The sequence below is a fragment of the Platichthys flesus genome, chromosome 16, assembly GCF_949316205.1.
Source record: "Platichthys flesus chromosome 16, fPlaFle2.1, whole genome shotgun sequence".
Taxonomy (NCBI): Eukaryota; Metazoa; Chordata; class Actinopteri; order Pleuronectiformes; family Pleuronectidae; genus Platichthys; species Platichthys flesus.
Window position 1 is genome coordinate 465,001 of NC_084960.1, and position 20,411 is coordinate 485,411.

The 20,411-nt window shown below is 47.7% G+C and overlaps 2 protein-coding genes across 5 annotated transcripts in view; both read right to left on the reverse strand.

Annotated features, from left to right (window-relative positions):
* Window positions 1-7,887, reverse strand: part of rapgefl1 (Rap guanine nucleotide exchange factor (GEF)-like 1) — a 15,405-nt gene extending 7,518 nt beyond the window's left edge. The window contains exons 1-2 of the mRNA XM_062408225.1: window positions 7,643-7,887; window positions 6,383-6,675 (exon numbers count right to left, since the gene is read on the reverse strand). Of these exons, the coding sequence (XP_062264209.1) occupies window positions 6,383-6,675; window positions 7,643-7,845 (496 nt within the window). The 5' untranslated portion in view covers window positions 7,846-7,887. The remainder of the gene's footprint in view (window positions 1-6,382; window positions 6,676-7,642) is intronic.
* A 2,228-nt stretch (window positions 7,888-10,115) lies between these two features.
* LOC133971038 (NACHT, LRR and PYD domains-containing protein 12-like) lies at window positions 10,116-19,910 on the reverse strand. 4 transcript variants are annotated; one of them, XM_062408215.1, is made up of 10 exons: window positions 19,480-19,910; window positions 19,246-19,370; window positions 19,027-19,146; window positions 18,808-18,927; window positions 18,161-18,363; window positions 16,138-17,929; window positions 14,268-14,441; window positions 13,554-13,730; window positions 13,005-13,178; window positions 10,116-11,789 (listed from the first exon to the last, which is right to left on the reverse strand). In XM_062408215.1, the coding sequence occupies exons 2-10, from the start codon at window positions 19,287-19,289 to the stop codon at window positions 11,771-11,773; spliced, it is 2,823 nt and encodes a 940-aa protein (XP_062264199.1). In that variant the 5' UTR covers window positions 19,290-19,370; window positions 19,480-19,910; the 3' UTR covers window positions 10,116-11,770. The 4 variants fall into 4 exon arrangements, with proteins under 4 accessions (XP_062264199.1, XP_062264200.1, XP_062264201.1 ...); XM_062408216.1 differs by having other exon boundaries at window positions 19,246-19,431; window positions 19,824-19,905; XM_062408217.1 differs by having other exon boundaries at window positions 19,824-19,899.
* Between the last annotated feature and the right edge of the window lie 501 nt (window positions 19,911-20,411).

Here is a 20,411-nt window from a genome sequence, read left to right on the forward strand (position 1 = left end):
TATTTATCGGATTAATATTGTCATCTTCTCAACACATTGGGACAATGAGACCTGAAGTTTCTTCGGTTTCTTCTGTCAGTGTTGAAATGCATTCTGGGTAAGAAATCTAATGACGTCATCTTTGAGTGCAGGTGAGTGTTTGTTCCTGAGACGCCATGACAACAACACAACGTCACGTTTAACCCCGAAAGTGAAGTTTGTATAAAATCTGACATTTAAATCACAGTATATTCTACACAAGTGTGTACATATGTATATATGTACACATAGAGGAGTGTATGTGTGTGTGAGATGGATGCTGCAGTGGGTGTGGCCTGTCGGGGGTCCGCCTCGCTGCAGGCAGTTACCATAGAGACCACGTTGCCAACACTGAGAGGATAAAGAAGTGAAAAGTGTGAAAAGAAGAAACAAGAGAGAAATGTGTGTGTTGATGAATCAGGTAATAAACGTCATAGATCCCAGTAAGTACACAGATTGTTCCTGTCCTTCAGAATAAAAGCAGCTGAAGTGACTGAGACCACTTCCTGTTTGCAGTGACCTCAGTGATGAACAGACACTGGATCTGTGACTCAGAGACACAGTTGTTTTCACTTTGGAACAGGACCTGGTTCAGTTTGATCCAGACCCAGAACTCCTCTTCTTCTCTGAGGAACCTTCACACCTGAGGTTCAGGTGTGAACGAGTCCTGGATCTTCTCCTGAGAACAACAACATGGACGTGTTCTGTTTCTGTGAAGAGAAGTCAGGTCTGAATCTCTCTCTCTCTCTCTCTCTCTCTCTCTCTCTCTCTCTCTCTCTCTCTCTCTCTCTCTCTCTCTCTCTCTCTCTCTCTCTCTCTCTCTCTCTCTCTCTCTCTCTCTCTCTCTCTCTCTCTCTCTCTCTCTCTCTCTCTCTCTCTCTCTCTCTCTCTCTCTCTCTCTCTCTCTCTCTCTCTCAGCTGGTTGCTATGTGAACAGGTGCTAAAGAGCCTCTTATGAATCTGCACACACACACAACATGTGTGTCTATACAATACACAAACACTGAATAACAACAATAAGTGCTGCACTAAGGTCGTCACACACAGGAAGTTGGATGAGAGAAACCTGCAGCTCCGAGAGGACGAGGAGGAGGAGGAGGAGGAGGAGGAGGAGGAGGAGGAGGAGGAGGAGGAGGAGGAGGAAGGTGAAAGCTTCCACAGAGAGGTGGGCAGCTTGTTCACTTCATGTTTTCTTGGAAAGAGGAAAAGCTGAAATGTCCTCCCACACAGAGCCGTCCTGTCACGCTGCCTCACCGACCTTTACCTTCACTTCCTTCTTCTTCTTCTTCTTCTTCTTCTTCAGTGTTAACATTTTTGACTCCAGGTTCAAAAAGACGCAACTCCACATCGAAGGAAACAGAAGGTTACCATGGACACCACAGTATGAAACCTGAGGATTGGTTCATGTCCCAGAACCAGAAACACACCAGCATAGAAGCTCTACTGCCACTGGTGTTTCACTGGTGTAATAACATTGTGTCTCACACACACCTACAAAGCACAATGAAAGCTCGGCTGGGAGGCTACGATCGGAGGCTACGTCGAGAGGCTACAATCGGAGGCTACATTCGGAGGCTACGTGGGGAGGCTACATTCGGAGGCTACGTGGGGAGGCTACATTCGGAGGCTACGTGGGGAAGCTACAATCGGAGGCTACGTGGGGAGGCTACATTCGGAGGCTACGTGGGGAGGCTACAATCGGAGGCTACGTGGGGAAGCTACAATCGGAGGCTACGTGGGGAAGCTACAATCGGAGGCTACGTGGGGAGGCTACGTGCGGAGGCTACGTTCGAAGGCTATGTGGGAACCTATGGCAGAAGCTGGAATCTGGCTTAACATGGGGCAGGCAGTGTTTATGACCTATACTGCAGCCAGCCACCAGGGGGCGAATCAGGTGATTTGGCTTCACTGTTGTTTAGCTGTCATCAACAGGAAGTGGTGATAATGCGACTGTGTGACGTCCCCACAACAAGAGTAGGACTGAAACACAAACACACACAATACGAGACAGACTTGTGAGGACCTGACTCAGTAGAAATGTTATTGACATTGTTTCACAGACTCGAACCTGCAACAACATGTCTGCTCCTGAGAGGGTGTTCAGTTCTAGACAATCAGGTTCAGTCACACACACATTCAAACAACAATAAGCTCAGTCGTCACAGTGTGTGTGTGTGTGGTCCTCAGGTTGTGTTCAGTCGTCCCTGAGGAGACCTCATGTTCCCGTCTCCAGCTTTCTGACGTGTTAATGTTGTTTGTGTGGCAGCTCATCACCAGCTCAGTATTTTGTGTATATTATTATCAGTGTGTGTAAAACAATAAATAGACAAAAAGTTTCCCGACAGTTTTATAAAAGTGGAATAAACCAGTAAAAACTTCCTCACACAAACACACACACAAACACACATATACACATACACACATACACACACCCACACATACACACACACGCAAACACACACACATACACAAGCACGCATTCTCACGTTCTCTCTCTCTTTTCAAAAACCTCCCGACTGACATCAGACGAACACTTGCAGCACGACAATCGTACAACTTCATCTGCAGCAGCTTTATGACTGTGTGTGAGTGTGTGTGTGTGTGTGTGTGTGTGTGTGTGTGTGTGTGAGAGTGTGTGTGTGAGAGTGTGTGTGTGTGTGTGAGTATGTGAGTGTGTGTGTGAGTGTGAGTGTGAGTGTGAGTGTGTGTGTGTGTGTGAGTGTGTGTGTGTGAGAGTGTGTGTGTGAGTATGTGTGAGTGAGTGTGTGAGTGTGTGTGTGTGTGTGAGTGTGTGTGTGTGAGAGTGTGTGTGTGAGTGTGTGTGTGTGTGTGTGAGTATGTGTGAGTGTGTGTGTGAGTGTGAGTGTGAGTGTGTGTGTGAGTGTGTGAGTGTGTGTGTGAGTGTGACTGAGTGCGTGTGTGTGAGTGTGTGTGTGAGTGTGAGTGTGTGAGTGTGTGTGAGTGTGTGAGTGTGAGTGTGTGTGTGTGTGTGAGTGTGTGTGTGTGTGTGAGTGTGTGTGTGTGTGTTGCAGACGGAGCTGGATGTGGGTCACACTGACTGAGCAGCTTCACCAGGCTCCGGCTCTGCAGTAATTAAATATGAAGTACGGTGTAATTTCCCAGCTGCTGAGACAAAAACACCTCGGACGAGGAGGACGTGTCTTCAGACTCGTCCACACCCGAGGACACGATGTCTCTCTGCTCATGTTAACATGTTTTCACACGTCTGTACTTGTGATCATCGACTGGTTGATGTTAATAAATGAAGAGCATCTTCCTGCGTTCAGAATTACAGACACGTCCGAAACCTCTGAGTTAATTGAAGGCTCGTTATCGACTCACGAAGCAACTGGACCTACAGCCAATCACAGCACAGACATGTTGTCTTGTTGGCTCATCAAATTAGGCTCCGCCTCCCTCAGAGGCAGCAGTGGGACCAGTTCAGTAGCTGACGCTTTTGTCCAAAGCGACTTACATTTTTATTACACTCAACATCTATGAGGCGCCGTTTAGGGGTTCAGTATCTTGCCAAGGATACTTCGGCATGCAGATGGGGAAGAGTGGGGATTGAACCGGCAACCTTCTTGTTGGCGAACGCCCACTCTACCCCCTAGGCCACACTGTGGGACCAGTTCACTTCACAGGCTCATTCCAATCTTTTCATCCCAACCTATCCCAGGATGCATTGCAGTGTAGTGGCGAAGCGTTCATATGATGTAGCCAGTCAGCAACAAGACGTCCTCGGGTCTCAAGTCGACCGAGCAGCGGAGACATATCCTCAAACATGGGGGGGGACGTTACCGAGCTGCAAAGCAACAACGGGACAAATTCCCTGGTTTGTGTTTGTAGTTAAGTTGTTTGCACCTGGTCTCTAAATATAACGCTGGAAAGTGAACGGTTAGTCTCTGGCTGCTGTGGTGAGGCCCTGGTGGCGACGCCCACTTCAGCAATTTGCTAACAAACATAATGGCAGCTGAAGAAAGGTGAAGGCACCTCCCAGAGGAGTGAACGAGAAACGATTCTTTCCGTTGAGGAACCTGTGCGTCGAGTTTTCAGGTGAAAGCCCTCGAGCGTCTTCACACCTGAAACATGCAGCTCGACTGGACGAGTTAGATCTTCAGCTCTGACTCCAGGTCAGCGTGTGACGCTGCCGCTCACGCAGGTGAGTGACAGGTGATGAGACACGACCCAACCCGACTCCCACTTTGTTTTCATTTAACGAGCGACACGGTCAGAAATTGTTTATAAAAACTAAAGTGGCTCCAGAAAGTAAAGCCAGTATTAGTGTCTGAGAGCTGTCTTCTGTGAAGTGACCAGCAGGGGGCGACTCCACTGGTAGTTGGAAGTGCTAACTGGTCTAACGGAGGAGGAGGAGGAGGAGGAGGAGGAGGAGGAGGAGGACGAGGACGAGGAGGAGGAGGAGGAGGAGGACTGCTCTGATTACACATAAATATCTACAAACATATTGATGAAAGGCTATAGTCGTATAAGTTATAAATTATTCAGCAACTGAAAGGTGATTGCATGTCAGCCAACCCCCCCCCCCCCCCCCACAGCTCATAACAATGCATCCTTTGTGAGAGTGTGTTTAACAAGAGGGAAGCTCTTTATTATTAATAAGAGACTCACACTTTAACCTGCTCTTTTTCATTTGGTCTGATCATATTCACACAGGTCAGCTCCACAGCCTGAGGTCAGAGGTGCTGAGTCGGATGTGTCCCCGTACCAACAAATGTTACTTTTTAATTTAGAATATGAAAATATAAATATGAAAATGTTCTTGCACACACAGACACACATAGAGTGAAAGAGGAAGAGGATGTTTCACTCTGTTGGATTTGTTAGAGCTTCAGCGTTGCTACAGAGTGAAGCGTCTCTCTCACAAACTCTCTGACAGGAAGTGACAGCAGCGTGCAGACACACAAACCGACTCCGGTCACTGACCACTGACGCAACTGACGCAACTGACGCAACTGACGCAACTGACGCAACTGACGCAACTGATGCAACTGATGCAACGGTTTTCACAGACAAATACGTTTGTTTTTTACTCAGTGAAACTCTTCACTGAACCTTACAAGGTTTTTGTTAAAATATTTTAATTTAATTAATATAATTATATTGTTGATTTTATTTTTCATAGGCTTTTCATCTTTCTCTATTTCTTAGTATGAAGTATATATTTTCACATATTTATATTAATGTGTAAATGTTGAATAGTCTCATGTTTTTTATCGTGTGTTTTTCTGGATCTGTGTTTCTGAAAATATGATGTGTACAGGACACACACACACACACACACACACACACACACACAAACACACACACACACAAACACACACACACACACACACACACACACAAACACACACACACACACACACACACAGCCACACAGCCTGCCCACCCACTTCAGCTGTAATAAGCAGGCTGCGTTTCTGAAAGAGGTCGGCAGCGATTATGTAACCACTGGATCTCACACACACACACACACACTGACATGCACACACACATGCAGACACACACTCACATGCACACACACGGAGGCTGCAGGAACTGTTTGAACAGTAAAATGAAAACAGGCTGAACATTTCCTCTCAGAAACCGTAGATGATAAAAATGGATCTGTTCTCTGCAGACAGTAATTCATCTGCTTATTATCTCCTCAGTTAATCATTAATCATTAAATATATGTTTGGTCTATTTTAAAGCAGCAGAGCCAATGATGACGTCTGATTTTTATATGAACAGTTTCATGTCTTTACTGTGACGTGAAGCAGAGAATGTGTGACGGTTCACTGATGATGAACAAATCATAACACAAGGATCCCTGTGGACAGTGGAGCAGCTTCAGGCTCTGTGTCCTGAACCGGGCCCTGGAGGTGGATTAGGTCGGGTCAGCATAAGAAGCTTTTACAGTGTTTTGTGACACCGGTGCAGTTTCCCCTGAAGGCGTCAGGTTCTTCATGTCGAGGAGGATGAAGTGTGACGGAGGAGCAGAGGTGTGAATGTGTTCTGATCAGCAGCCGTGACCAACCCTCTAAAAACAGGTTGTTGTTTTCATGATCCGGTTTTAATCTAGAACATTCATTGAGTTTGCAGCAGAATTCTTCTCCCTCGTCAGGTTGAAGCACGTCTACAGCAGAGGTCAGAGGTTAACCCCGGCCGTCGTACAGATGCAGACGTGGGTCACATGTCTGAGGTTCACTGGGACTTCCTGATGATGTCGTGACCTCAGACATGCGCCACAAACAAACGTCTATGAATCCACGTGTGTAAAAGCCGCAGCCTGTAGCGTGGCTCGGACCTAGCTACTTCTCTTCTGGTCCCTGAAGACAGAATATCACATGACTGCATTTCTTACCTTTGCAGTGGACGTATCGCTTCCCGGCCACGCTGTCCAGCACCGTGAGGGTCAGGTTGTCGGGGGTGTCGGGATGAAGAGGAGTCCCGCCTCCTCCTCCTCCTCCTCCTCCTCCGCTGCCGCCGCCCTCTGGGATCAGACTGGCCTCAGAACTCTGCTCGTCACTGGACAGAGACGGACTGCGGACGTCTCCTCCTCCAGAACCAGATCCACAGCTGCTAGCGCTGCTTGGTACCGTGACCGGGCCGGGCCCGATGGCTGAGGGCCAGGGGGGGGGCTCCTCACTGTCAGGGCTGCAGAAGCAGAACGAGTTTGACAGACAGCCGAGTCGACCAATCAGTCAGCTGAGACAATAAAATGATGGGATGAGCATCAACAACGTCTTCAAATCTGAAACCACCTCCGTCCACATGAAAGCACATGACCTGTGTCACGTGATGTAAACAGGAAGTAGATCGTCTCCTCTGCTCTCAGTTCCTAACCCTAACAGATACTCCTCTGAAGGAGGAGCAGTGATGAAGAGGTGGAAGTGTTACTGACAGGAAGTGTAACTGACAGGAAGTGTAACTGACAGGAGGTGTTACTGACAGGAGGTGTAACTGACAGGAAGTGTTACTGACAGGAGGTGTTACTGACAGGAAGTGTTACTGACAGGAAGTCTTAGCGACGCTTGGTGTTCACCGCTGCTAGTTGGGTCATGTGACTGATGAGAACCAATCAGGAAGAGAACGTCTGCGTCATCGTTTCTAATCATCTCAGTTTCCGTTCGTCCAGAATAAAACGCAGCTCCTCGTCTCATACGAGGCCAGCGATGTTTATAATCGGTGTAACCATAGCAACAGCAATGCCTTTTAAAACTAAAGTGTCACGGTTTGGACGTAAACGCTGATGGGGGGGGCTGGTCAGATCACTCCTGCCCCTGGGCCCTCTTACCAGTTAGTCCGGCTCTGTCCAGGTCAGATTCAGTGCTACTGTATGACCCCCTATTAAAGGTACAGTGTGTACAATGTAGTGACATCTAGTGGTGAAGTGGCAAGTTGCAGCTGATCCTGTGGTAGCTTTAGTTTGGGCTACTGTAAAAAACATGGCCACCTCCGTAGAGAGGGCCCGCTCCTGATGTAGATATAAAGTATGTAAATATAAAGTATGTAAATATAAAGTATGTTAATATAAAGTATGTAAATATAAAGTTCTTAAATATAAAGGCTCATTCTAAGAAAACAACAATTTGAACACACCAGTGAAACCATCACTAGGTACCTGAACACCTCCCGAGCCTGTCCTCCCTCAGGGGACGTCTCCCTGAAGAAGGGGACGACCCGGGACAGACTGGCCCTCCGCCGGGACGCTCCGGTTCCTCCGCTGGCCTTGTCCGCCACCCCGCCCACGAAGCCCCCGGCCCGGGTCAGCGCGGTGGTCTGCTTCTTCAGGAACTTCTCCAGGGGCTTCATCCCCGCCGGCATGGTGGGGGGCGGCGAGAGTGGTGCTGATGGCGGAGAGGGGGTGAGGAGGGGGGAGAAGGGGTGAGGAGGGGGGCTGATGGGTGCTGATGGGGGAGAGGGGGTGAGGATGGGGGAGAAGGGGTGAGGAGGGGGGCTGAAGGGTGCTGATGGGGGAGAGGGGGTGAGGAGGGGGGCTGATGGGTGCTGATGGGGGAGAGGGGGTGAGGAGGGGGGAGAAGGGGTGAGGAGGGGGGCTGAAGGGTGCTGATGGGGGAGAGGGGGTGAGGAGGGGGGCTGATGGGTGCTGATGGGGGAGAGGGGGTGAGGAGGGGGGCTGATGGGTGCTGCTGGGGGAGGGGGTGAGGAGGGGGGCTGATGGGTGCTGCTGGGGGAGGGGGTGAGGAGGGGGGCTGATGGGTGCTGATGGGGGAGAGGGGGTGATGGTGCAGAGACTGTGCGGAGGTGGGAGCTGCAGGAGGCGGCAGGTGTCGCTACATCCTCCGGCCCTGCAGGTCGGCCTGAGCAGGTGTGAAGCTCCGCGGCTCCTGGAGGCGTCTCTGGAACAACGAGCCGACTTTAACCCATCGGAGGCGGCGGAGGAGGAGGAGGAGGAGGCGGCGGAGAGAGCTTCTCTACCCCGTCTGTCTCTGTCGGTTCACTGCGGTTCTCCCTTCAACACAAACCCCGATCCGCTGCTCCGCTGCTCCGTGCTCCGGTGCTCCGGTGCTCCGGTGCTCCGGTGCTCCGCTGCTCCGCTGCTCCGTGCTCCGCTGCTCCGTGCTCCGGTGCTCCGGTGCTCCGGTGCTCCGTGCTCCGTGCTCCGCTGCTCCGTGCTCCGGTGCTCCGGTGCTCCGTGCTCCGGTGCTCCGTGCTCCGTGCTCCGCGGCCTCAGCGTCCTGCTCCCCGCTCTTCGCGCTCTCTGCGGCCGTCTCCGTAAACACGAAGCTCCGGCAATGACCGACACGTAAAAACCCGAGAATGTGAAGCCCCGTCGGAGCTGCTCTTCTCCGGCCTGAGTCTCCGCAGCTCTGCGGTGGTTCCTTGGAGGTTTGTCTGGTGATGAGCGACGGGTCGACGGTCACAGGTTCGATTCCCCTCACACCTGGAGGAGGAGGAAAGCCCGCCTGGCGCGGTGCGTTCGCGGACGGTGGGACTTCTGAGTAACAGAGGGGGGAGGAGAGAGGAGCAGAAGGGGGGACACTGCGGAGGCCCCCCCCTGTTAAATTAGTGAAATGATTCGTAACGCCCCCCCCCCCCCCCCCCCCACCACCACCACCCCCATGCTGATCTGCTGCAGTTGTGCGATCTTGACAGACCGGGAAGTGCGCATGCGTGTGCACGTTTACTTCCAGTGAAGAAAAATCCCCGGCGACAAAAAAAGATATACTTTCATGATCATAAACACACACATAGTGTATATATATAAATATATATATATATATATGCAAATATAGATGTTTCTCTGCTGACGATAATTTAGTTATCTTGTAAAGCATACACTGAGTCAGCAGGTGAGGTCATGTGATCAATACTGACACAAACAGATCAATACATTTCAGGATCAGAATCAGAATTGTTTTTATTGCCATGTATATTTGCACATACAGGACATTTTTTCACATTTTTTTTAATCCTAACCCTAACCCAAGATCCAGAACAAACACAACAACAGGACATTTATACAAAGTTTAGACCAAAAGGTGAATCATTTGTGGAGGGAGAACATTTTGAGACGTGATGTTTTCAGATGTTAGTTGGTTTTGTGAAGACGTTAGAATGTGGTTTGTGTGTTTTTTCTTGGTGATGGAGTCACTGATCATCGTGTGTAGCAGTAAAACTGTTTATCTGTCAACATGTGACCATCTGCTGACTGTTGATCCTCCAGAGACACATGACCCCACGGTGATGTGTTGGTCATTATGTGAGTGTTGTAACCTGAACAGGTCCGCGAAGCAAACACACACAGACACACACTACCCATCTTCTCCCCTTAAACAGGACTGCTCCCCCTGGAGGACACATGGTGCTGTCAAGTGACAGTGTTCAATAAAGAAGAGAAAAAAGAGGAATGATCGTTTTAAACCTGTGTTCATTCTCTGAGCTGATTGGCTGCTGCAGCCTGTCAATCAGTTTACATAAGTGCTCCACCCCCTCCAGGTCATACATATTCTATTAGAGAAGCAGGTGTGTGTGTGAGAGAGAGAGAGAGAGAGAGAGAGAGAGAGAGAGAGAGAGAGAGAGAGATAACAAAGACAGGGGGGGGGCAGGAAAAGAAGAAAGATGAAAACAAGTTGATCATCAGTTATAATCTTTATTGATCCTCTGAGTGGACGACAACGTTCAACACATACTACACATCTTCATCCTCTTCATCACATTGAACTGTCGGGTCAGCTCAGGTCAAAGGTCAAACACATATTTAAACAGCAGCTCCCGCTCAACACAGGAAGTAGATTCATAAAAAATAACCACTAAGGAACATCCAATCAGAACAGTCGATCAACCCACCATTAACAAATGAGCTGAACCAGAAAGAAAAGTCCATCACTCATGTGCTCACCTCGTCTGGAGGAAAGAGCTTCAACTTTATTTCAGAAAGAAAAGTTTATAAATGGTTTTGTGAATTATAACCCAAAGTTCAAAAGAATAGAGATGTTCAAAATAAAACTTACAGCCTCTCAAACCGACAGGGAAACAGACCAGAGCGTTAGAGTTGAACAGTTTACTGAAAAGATTCTGCAGGTCAAATAAACAACGTTTCCTCAGACATGTGAAACAAATACAGTCACTTCACTCCTGCACTCACTAGTAATAATAAAAAATAATAACAGTATTAACATCCAACAGGGTCGTGTCAAAAAGAAAAACAAACACAGAGAAAGCCACTCATCTTTTAGCCGTCGCTACTTCTCTAAATGAAATCCATCGTAACATTCCGAGTCCCTGCCGATGTGTTTTCTCTCTGTTGCTCTAGCATCATTAGAATATGTTTGCTGCTCTATTTTATCTGGGGGATGAAACTGTCTCTGAGCTGGTGCTGCCGGCCCGGATGCTGAGGTACTGTCGGCCAGACGGCAGCAGGAGAACAGTTCCTGTCTGGGTGATGGAGGTCTTTAATGATCTGGATGGTCCTCTTCCTGCACCGCCGGGTGTAGAGGTCCTCTATGGATGGAGCTCCATCCTGGTGATGTGACCCTAACCCTCTGTGGAGCCTCACGGTTCAGGGCGGTGAAGCAGCCGGTCAGGATGCTCTCTGTGGTGCACCTGAATCCTGGAGTCCATGTGGAGCCTCCACAGCCTGCGGAGGAAGAGGAGCCGCTGCCTGGCCGTCCTCCTGATGGAGTCTGTGTGGTGGGTCCAGGTCATCACTGGTGACAAAGCTGTTCTCTATCGTATATGATGATAGGCCTCGCTTTGTCGGAGTGCACAATGCAAAATAAAGAAGAATAAATAACAACAAGATAGAAAAAAGAGCAGAGCTGTGGGAGAGCTCAAGACACGGCAGCCTTCCTTCTTTAGAACTTTGAGATCATAAACAAACATCTTCACAGAATGTGGTTCTACACACATGGAGACACACTGAGGGACAAAGGTGGACAATAACAAAGACAAACTTAAACACACTGTATGTGACTCTTTATAGAGGGTTTATATATTCTGCTTGTGTTGTGTCATTTCAATAAACACATTCTTCATGTGAATAAACACAAATGGGGGAGGGAGGTTGCTGGTTTGAATCCGGTTCAGATGGGGTCTTCCTGTGTGGAGTCTGCATGTTCTCCCCGTGTTTTCTCCAGGTGCTCCGGCTTCATCTCACAAACACATGCAGATTAGGGGTTGTGTAGATTGGAGACTACACACAAGCTGCTGCTGCTTCAGCCTCTGGATCCTCAGGACACAGCTCAGCCTCCGTCCACACACACTGTCCTCTTCACACTCAGCTCCACTAAGACCACCTCCCCCACCTGTTGAGAGAAGAAGACATCAGTGTCACAGAGACTCACTTCATCAGCTGTGAGTCAGTGATGCAGCTCATCCAGTAGAAAGAGCAGCAGGGACTTCAGTCCTGTTCAGAGGTGGAGCAGCTTCCTCTCTGCTTCATGTTCACGTGTTGGAATGAACACGCTAAGAGCTCAGTGTGTGTCCTCTGCATGTCAAAGTGCAGAGTGGACACCTGAGAGGTGGATTTACTGCTGTTACAGGTGAAGCCATGTTTCACTGTGTGTTGATGAACATCTGCTTCTGACAAACTGGGACCAGAGGAGACAGATGGACCTCAGCAGAGGTTCTGCTCTGTATAAAGAGCTCCTGGTTACCATGTGGTGAGGAGAGGCTTCAGTCCCACTGATCTCAGAGCTGTGACAAAGATCCACCTGATCAGTTCTTCACTGATGAAGTGAGAGGACAAACTGTCTCAGATCAGATGAAGACGACACCGTCTCTGTCCCTCGTGTGAGGCTGTCAGCTGTGGTCCAGCTTGTGTAAGTTACAGCGCCCCCTGGTGGCATCTGGTCAAAATATATTACGTGACCACGACATAACGTGTGAACGAGATAAATAACTCGAGACCACGAGATCTGAATCTGTTGTTTACTAACAAGACGAGTGGAAGACAAGAAGACACACACTGTCTCTGAGGACACACACTGTCTCACTGTCTCTGAGGACACACACTGTCTCACTGTCTCTGAGGACACACACTGTCTCTGAGGACACACACTGTCTCACTGTCTCTGAGGACACACACATGGACCTGTCTCCAGTAAGCTGAGGTCATCTGGTGTTTTGGGGACAGGATGAGTCTGGAGACATTGAGATGTTCTGGGTGAGTTAGAGATCAACTGAACCAACCAGACGTTGATTTAAACTTCCCTTATCCGTCCCTTTAAGGAGAGTGTGCACCACCCACAGTGTAGAGTCACTGTGGTCAGTGGGCGGAGCTTCTATACAGGTTGATCTCCAACTTAACCTGGAGCAGGTTAGCTGTCATCAGAAGTTACCATGGTGATTGACCTGGTTAAGAAGTGGACGAGCTTCGTAGAACTGAAAAAACTAAACCTGAAGTTAACCTGATAACCACAAATCCTGCTTGGTAGCACAGACCCTGGATCTGTGATACTGACTGTGTTTAGTAACATACTGATGAAAGCAGCGTGGACTGACTCCAACCATCTACTGACCTCAGAGTCTCCAGTCGACAGGTTGGACTCTTCTGTAGATCAATCAGCTCCTTCACTCCTGAGTACTTCAGGAGGTTTCTACTCAGATCCAGTTCTCTCAGATGAGAGGGGTTTGACCTCAGAGCTGAAGCCAGAGAAGAACAGCTGATCTCTGACAGACTGCAGAGCCTCAACCTGGATAAAGAATAAAACTTTGAATTAAACTGAGTTCATGTGTGAAAATAACAGACACATATTCATGTGAACACAGACTCATAACATGGAAGATAAATATGAAATCAGACATGTTGGACTAAAAACGAGTCCTGATTCAGTACAAATAGATTATTTGGACCTGGTCTCTGTCCTGCAGATCAGTTTAGGAAATCCAGAACTAAACTCAGTGTTCTAACAAGTAGCTGAATATTTAAAATGTCACAGATTAATTAATGAATGGATTAAAGTTATGTATGAAGAGGAATTATATTAAATTAGAATTAAATGAGATAAATTGTGTATAAATGTTGTTTTATAGATATGAGATATACAAAAGTCAGTCAGTGAACTGACGTCAGAGTCTCCAGTCGACAGGTTGGACTCTGTAGAAAACCACACAGCTCCTTCACTCCTGAGTCCTTCAGGTCTCTGTTTTCATACAGATCCAGTTCTCTCAGATGAGAGGGGTTTGACCTCAGAGCTGAAGCCAGAGAAGAACAGCTGATCTCTGACAGACTGCAGCCCCTCAACCTAGATAAAGAAATATGAATATTAGAATGTGTCCTCCTGTTGTTGTGGATCGTCATCATGTCAACACAGACTCTCAACATGCTGCTGACCTCAGTCCAGTCTGTGACCTGAAGATAAATATCAGATCAGACATGTTGGACCATTGTTTCATTCATCAGCTTCTTCTCTGTGTGTTGGTCACTGAGCAGGTTTGTGTAATTAAACACTGTTTAAAGAAGGGATGGCTCCTGACAGTCACTTCCTGTTTGTTTCTATACTTATCAACTGTCCAACGTGTTTCAATAAGAATGTGTCTTATTTTGAAAACCTGAGGAGGACGAGTGCTCGGCCTCAGTCCACATGTTATTTACTGACACTTTCTTAGTGATCAGGAGCAGGTGAGTGCAGGTGAATGGAGTTGATGAGGTGGACGTGACTGACAGGCTGGGTGAGTGACAGATGACTGAGGGACAGTGAGCAGAGCAGAACTGAGACAATTTAAATAAATAATGACCCAATAAGAAAGAAAGTCTGAAAAGTGAAGAAGGATTTAAGGACCTCAGAGTCTCCAGTCGACAGTTTGGACTCTCCAGTCCAGAACACAGCAGCTTCACATATGAATGCTGCAGCCAGTTTCCACTCAGATCCAGTTCTCTCAGATGTGAGGGGTCTGACTTCAGAGCTGAGGCCACGACTTCACAGTGAGTCTCTGAGAGTCCACAACCCCAGAGTCTGTAATTAAAGAAAATATCAAATCTGTGAGAATTAAATCAGAAAACACAACATTCATACAAAACGTGATCATGTGACCCTCACCCTGGTAAATCCCCTCTTTGCTAAAAACTCCTCAAGAGAATCCTTTCAGATTTGGTTCAAGCGTTCATTCAGACTAACAGAGGAACTCATTAGATTCAGGTGGTCAGAGGTCAAAGGTCAAAGTCACAGAACATGTTCATGGCCTCTTGAACATGATATCTCAAGTCTGTCTTCAAGTTCAAAGGTCACAGTGACCTCATGTTGTTGTGAAGTCAACATGTCAGGAACCTGGAGGGACGGACACTGCACTGGTTGGTGGTGGAGGACAAACGCAGAGTGGGAACTCTGGTTTGACCACAAAGAAGAAGAAACTATATTTCCTGCTTCTTCAGTTTCAAGGAACCGTCAGTGATTCAGTGATCGTCTCCTCCCACTGTGCTGTTTGATCATATTTATAGATATATACAGTATCCAATTTCTCACGATTTCTTACAAGTGGCCAATACGTCGATCGTGAAGGCAGTGTGGGCCCGAAGCAGTTTCTCCTAACTGTGGCTAAGAACTTGGAGGAACATATGTTCTGTCAAGAGGCCGGCTGCCTGATCAAACGATATAACAAGTTAATGGAGGAGCTGAAGGTGCTTTACGCAGAGTACTGGCCCGAGGACACAGGTGCACTGTACGGAGAGACTGAGGTTGAGTCGCTGTGTCAGCGCTTTAACATTGCCAACCCGCGCGCAGTCATACGGGCCTACAGAAAACACAGAGACTCGGATGGAGAAGACATCCCGATGAACTGATGGAGTTACTTGTTGCTGTCAACAGCATTTCTATTGTGTGCTGAATGTGAGCGCGGACTTTCGCAAATGAACTTAATTTGCAGTCCCAACCGTACCTCTCTGCTCACATCCACCATATCATCTTTACTCTTCCTAAATCTTGTTGGACCCCCCCTGGCTAAATTCAATCCAGTCCCGTACGTGAGGTCGTGGGTGGCCAAAGGTCACAGAACTAACACAGACACACGCAGTAAAACCCGAAACAGGGAGGAGGAGAATCCGGACATGGTCGTGATGTGGGGGGTTTTGGACAACTAAATATGGTGAGCATACCGTCTATTAATAGGCCGCCGTGCCAATCTTTAAATAATAATAATGGAAGATTTATGTGATTTATTGTAAGCTTTGAAATTGTATTTTGTATGTTTTACAAGTTAGATCTATGTAAAGATCTAACTTTACATAGATCTGATGTAAGTGACTGTAAGTCCCACCTGTGTTGATGTGGGCATTTGCCTGTGCTGTGCAGTATAGTCTAAAATTATTGTAAATTATTGTCATAAAATGTATACCATGGATATTATTTGAAATTAAGGCTTGTAAGTCCCACAGCATTGTCAGTGGGCATTTGCATGTTTTTTTCAGCACCGTTTTCTGTATGTGTTCCGGGACCTTGTGATTTACAAACTAAGCACAGATGAGAACAATGTATATGTACATAATAATAACTTTATCACTTTATCACACACACACACACACACACACACACACACACACACACACACACACACACACACACACACACACACACACACACACACACACACACACACACACACACACACACACACACACACACACACACACACGTTATTGATCATGTCTGGACTCACAGAGCCTTCCTGCAGTTCCTCACAGCTGGGATCAGTCTCCATCGACCCTGCTTTGATGTGTTGAACTTCCTCAGGTCCAACTCATCCAGAACCTCCTCTGACATCTGCAGCATGTAGGCCAGAGCTGAGCAGTGGATCTCAGAGAGTTTCTCCTCTGATCTGTTCTCTGACGTCAGGAACTGTTTCATCTGCTGATGAACTGAGTGGTCGTTCATCTCAGTCAGACAGTGGAAGATGTTGATGCTTCTGTCAGGAGAAATGTCATCACTCTGCATCTCCTTCAGGTTGTTGATGACTCTCTGGATGATCTCTGGATTGTTCCTTGTCCGATCCAGCAGGCCTCCTAAGACTCTCTGGTTGGACTCCAGACTGAGGCCGTGAAGGAAGCGAACAAACAGGTCCAGATGACCATTTGTACTGGTGAGGGATTTCTCCATGGTTCTCCACAGGAGGTCATCCAGGGAGAAGGTTCTGTCTGTGTCCCCATATGTTCCCAAGAAGTTGTTGAGTTCTTCTGTGTGTGTGTAACAGTGGAACATGTAGACTGCAGCCAGAAACTCCTGAATGCTCAGATGAACAAAGCAGTAGACTGATTTCTGGAAGATCACACACTCTCTTCTGAAGATCTCAGTACAAACTCCTGAGTACACTGAGGCCTCTGTGACATTAAGACCACACCGCTCCAGGTCTTCTTGGTAGAACATCATGTTTCCTTCCTCCAGATGTTTAAGTGCCAGCCTCCCCAGCTTCAGGAGAACGTCCCTGTCAGCCTCCATCAGCCTCTGTGGAGTCGTCTCATGTCCCTCACCGTACTTGTTGTTCTTCCTCTTTGTCTGAACCAGCAGGAAGTGTGAGTACAGGTCAGTCAGGGTCTTGGGCAGCTCTCCTCTCTGGTCTGTGGTCAACATGTGCTCCAGAACTGTAGCACTGATCCAGCAGAAGACTGGGATTTGACACATGATGTGGAGGCTCCTGGACGTCTTGATGTGTGAGATGATTCTGCTGCACAGCTCTTCATCACTGAACCTCCTCCTGAAGTACTCCTCCTTCTGGGCCTCAGTGAAGCCTCGTACTTCTGTGACCCTGTCAACACATGCAGGAGGGATCTGATTGGCCGCCGCAGGTCTGGAGGTTATCCAGACGAGAGCCGAGGGAAGCAGATTCCCCCGGATGAGGTTTGTCAGCAGCACGTTGACTGATGACCTCTGTGTGACCTCAGACACAAGCTCCCTGTGGTTGAAGTCCAGAGAAGGTCTGCTTTCATCCAGGCCGTCAAAGATGAACAAAGGTTTACAGACAGCGAGCGTCTCTGCCGTGAGCTTCTGTAACGCTGGATGGAAAACATGGAGCAGCGTGAGAAGACTGTGCTGCTGGTCCTTCACCAGGTTCAGCTCCCTGAACGAAAGCACAGCCAGCAGACCCACATCCTGGTTCTCTAAACCCTCTGCCCAGTCCAGAGTGAACTTCAGCACCGAGAAGGTTTTTCCAACGCCAGCGACTCCGTTGGTCAGGACGACTCTGATGCTGCTCTGCTGGTCAGTGGAGGCTTTGAAGATGTCGTGGACCTTGATGGGAGTGTCCTGGAGGATCTTCATCTTGGAAGCCGTCTCAAGCTGCCTCACCTCATGTTGAGTATTAACCTCTTCACTCTGTCCCTCTGTGATGTGGAGCTCAGTGTAGATCCTGTTGAGGAGGGTTCTACTTCCTGTTTCATCACTTCCTTCAGTCACATGTTCACAACTCCTCCTCACACTGAGCTTATGTTCATCTAAAACCTCCTGCAGACCACGATCTGCTGAAAGACAAGAAACAACGTGAGAGACAGAGAATCTGAGAATCTGCTGATTGTTTTCATCAGATACAGAAAAACTACAGAAAATAAAAGCTTTTTAACTTTGTGCTTTTCTAACGATGTTAAATGTTGATGCTGTATGAAGGAACAAAATAAAACCACATGTGCTGTTGTCAGAAGTGAAGACATCAGCAGACACATGTACAGTGCTGCTCTGACCGGCTGTCTGACCTCCAGCTCCTGTTCTGGATCTTTGTCCACACTGGGGACAGGAGGAGTCTCCTGAAGAACCAGACTGGTCCCAGTATGAGGTGATGCACTGTCTGCAGAACCAGTGTCCACAGCTGGTGGAGACTGGATCCTTCAGGACGTCCTGACACGAAGCACAGCAGGACGACTGCTCCTCCTCAGAAACATGACTCCTCTTCCTCTCCCTGTGAAGACATGTCCTGATAACTCACATGTCTCAGTCACAGGTTGTCATCACTACTGTTCACCCAGTATGTTTGTGTTGGTTGGTTTGTTAGTGGGATTATAAAAAACAACAGATTACCAGTAAACTTGGTGGAAGGTTGTGGTCTGTGAACCTGATCGAGGGGGGGGGGGGGGGGGGGGGGTTCCTCTTTCACAGACATGTTCAGAGGACTGATGTTTACCAGTGTGTGGAATTTGGTGCAGATCCAAATCCAAATGAGTCTCTAGTGGATTTCAAAGTGGTTTCATAAGGAGCCTGTTGGTTCTTGGTGGAGGTCTGAGCTCTTTGAGTGATTCTGAGAGATTAGTCACCAACTTCAATGAAGCTGTGTCCTAATGCAGGGGCCACACTAGAGGAAACTAGATCCTCTTCAGAGCAGGTCCCAGTAGAAACAGTCTCTTACTCTGTGGGTGAGGGTCCAGGTTCTTTACTGAAGACTGGAGGAGGATCCATGGACATGTCACTCTTCAGAGACAGACAGCTGGACCCTGGAGACTCTGCTCTCAGTCTGTGGTCCTGACCTCTGCAAACACAAACATGTTTTTATTCAGAACACATCATTCACTGGTTCATTCTCTGAGGATTCAGTTGGAGGTTCACATGTTTGTAGCAGGTCTCTTACTTTGTGTGTGAGGGTCCAGGTTCTTTACTGAAGACTGGAGGAGGATCCATGGACCAGTCACTCTTCAGAGACAGACAGCTGGACCCTGGAGACTCTGCTCTCAGTCTGTGGTCCTGACCTCTGCAAACACAAACATGTTTTTATTCAGAACTCATCATTCACTGGTTCATTCTCTGAGGATTCAGTTGGAGGTTCACATGTTTGCAGCAGGTCTCTTACTTTGTGGTTGAGGGTCCAACTTGCTCTGAAGTGTCCTCGTCCATGTTGCACCGGCTGCGGCTCAGTTGTGGTTCAGGCCACGCTGCTCTTCTAGATATTCAAGGTCTGGTCTATTTCCTCTAGTTCTGTGCTCAGTTTACAGCAGAACACAGTGAAATGATCTTTCTCACCAGTTTCAATGTTTATCTGTTGAACACTTCACAAACACAAATAATAATACTTCCTTTAGCCTACCCATTTCAAAATAAAAGCACTGCGCGTTTCTGTCGACTGAATCAATAAGTAGATGCAGGGCTTCATAGTCTCTCTCTCTCTCTCTCTCTCTCTCTCTCTTGCTCAGGTAAGCGAATTGCATCACTTCCTGTTTTCCTGAGCTCACAGGAATCAGGACAAACAAGTTTAAGAACCGCACCCAAAACTTCCCAGCAAGGACACACACACACACACACGCTCAGGTTACTGTAACGTATGATTGTGAAAACACGTTGTGTTATTAAACACTTGATGAACAGATGAAGATAAAAAGTGAAACTGTGAAATAATATGAATGAATAATATAAATGTAGCTGAACACTCACCAGCCTCAGACTTCACGTCTCCTCCGTCTGCTCCCTGAAGTTAGAACGAGTCTGAACACTTTCACTTTCACTGGAGGCTCCTCCCCCTCTGCAGGTACTAGAAATCACATGACTCTCTGTGTGTGTGTGTGTGTGTGTGTGCTCTGTGCATTCTACCTTTTTAGAAATGCATATTCATGACAATGTTGATTTTCATAACTCTGAATAACATCTTTTGTTTTGTTTATTTAATTGTTTTTCTGGTGTCAGAATTAATTTGCGAGGGAGAGAAAGAAAGAATCAACGCTACGAATGGATGAATCCCACTGAGGTGTTGAAGCAGAACTGATGAGGGGCTGATTGATGCTTTTTATTTTTATTTTATTTTTTCGGGGGGGGGGGGTGTCTTAGTCATTCCAGCTGTGCACGTGAGGCTGCGTGTAGATCCTCTCGTGTCAGGGACAAAAGCAGGTGAAGTCAGGTGAGCTGCAGAGAGAGGAATGTCTCCACACTGGTTTTCTATAGAAAGATCATTTCTTCTGGATCGTGGACGAGATGAATCACGGGAACATTCAGCCTCGCTGCTGGTTCACTGTCACGTTCAGATCG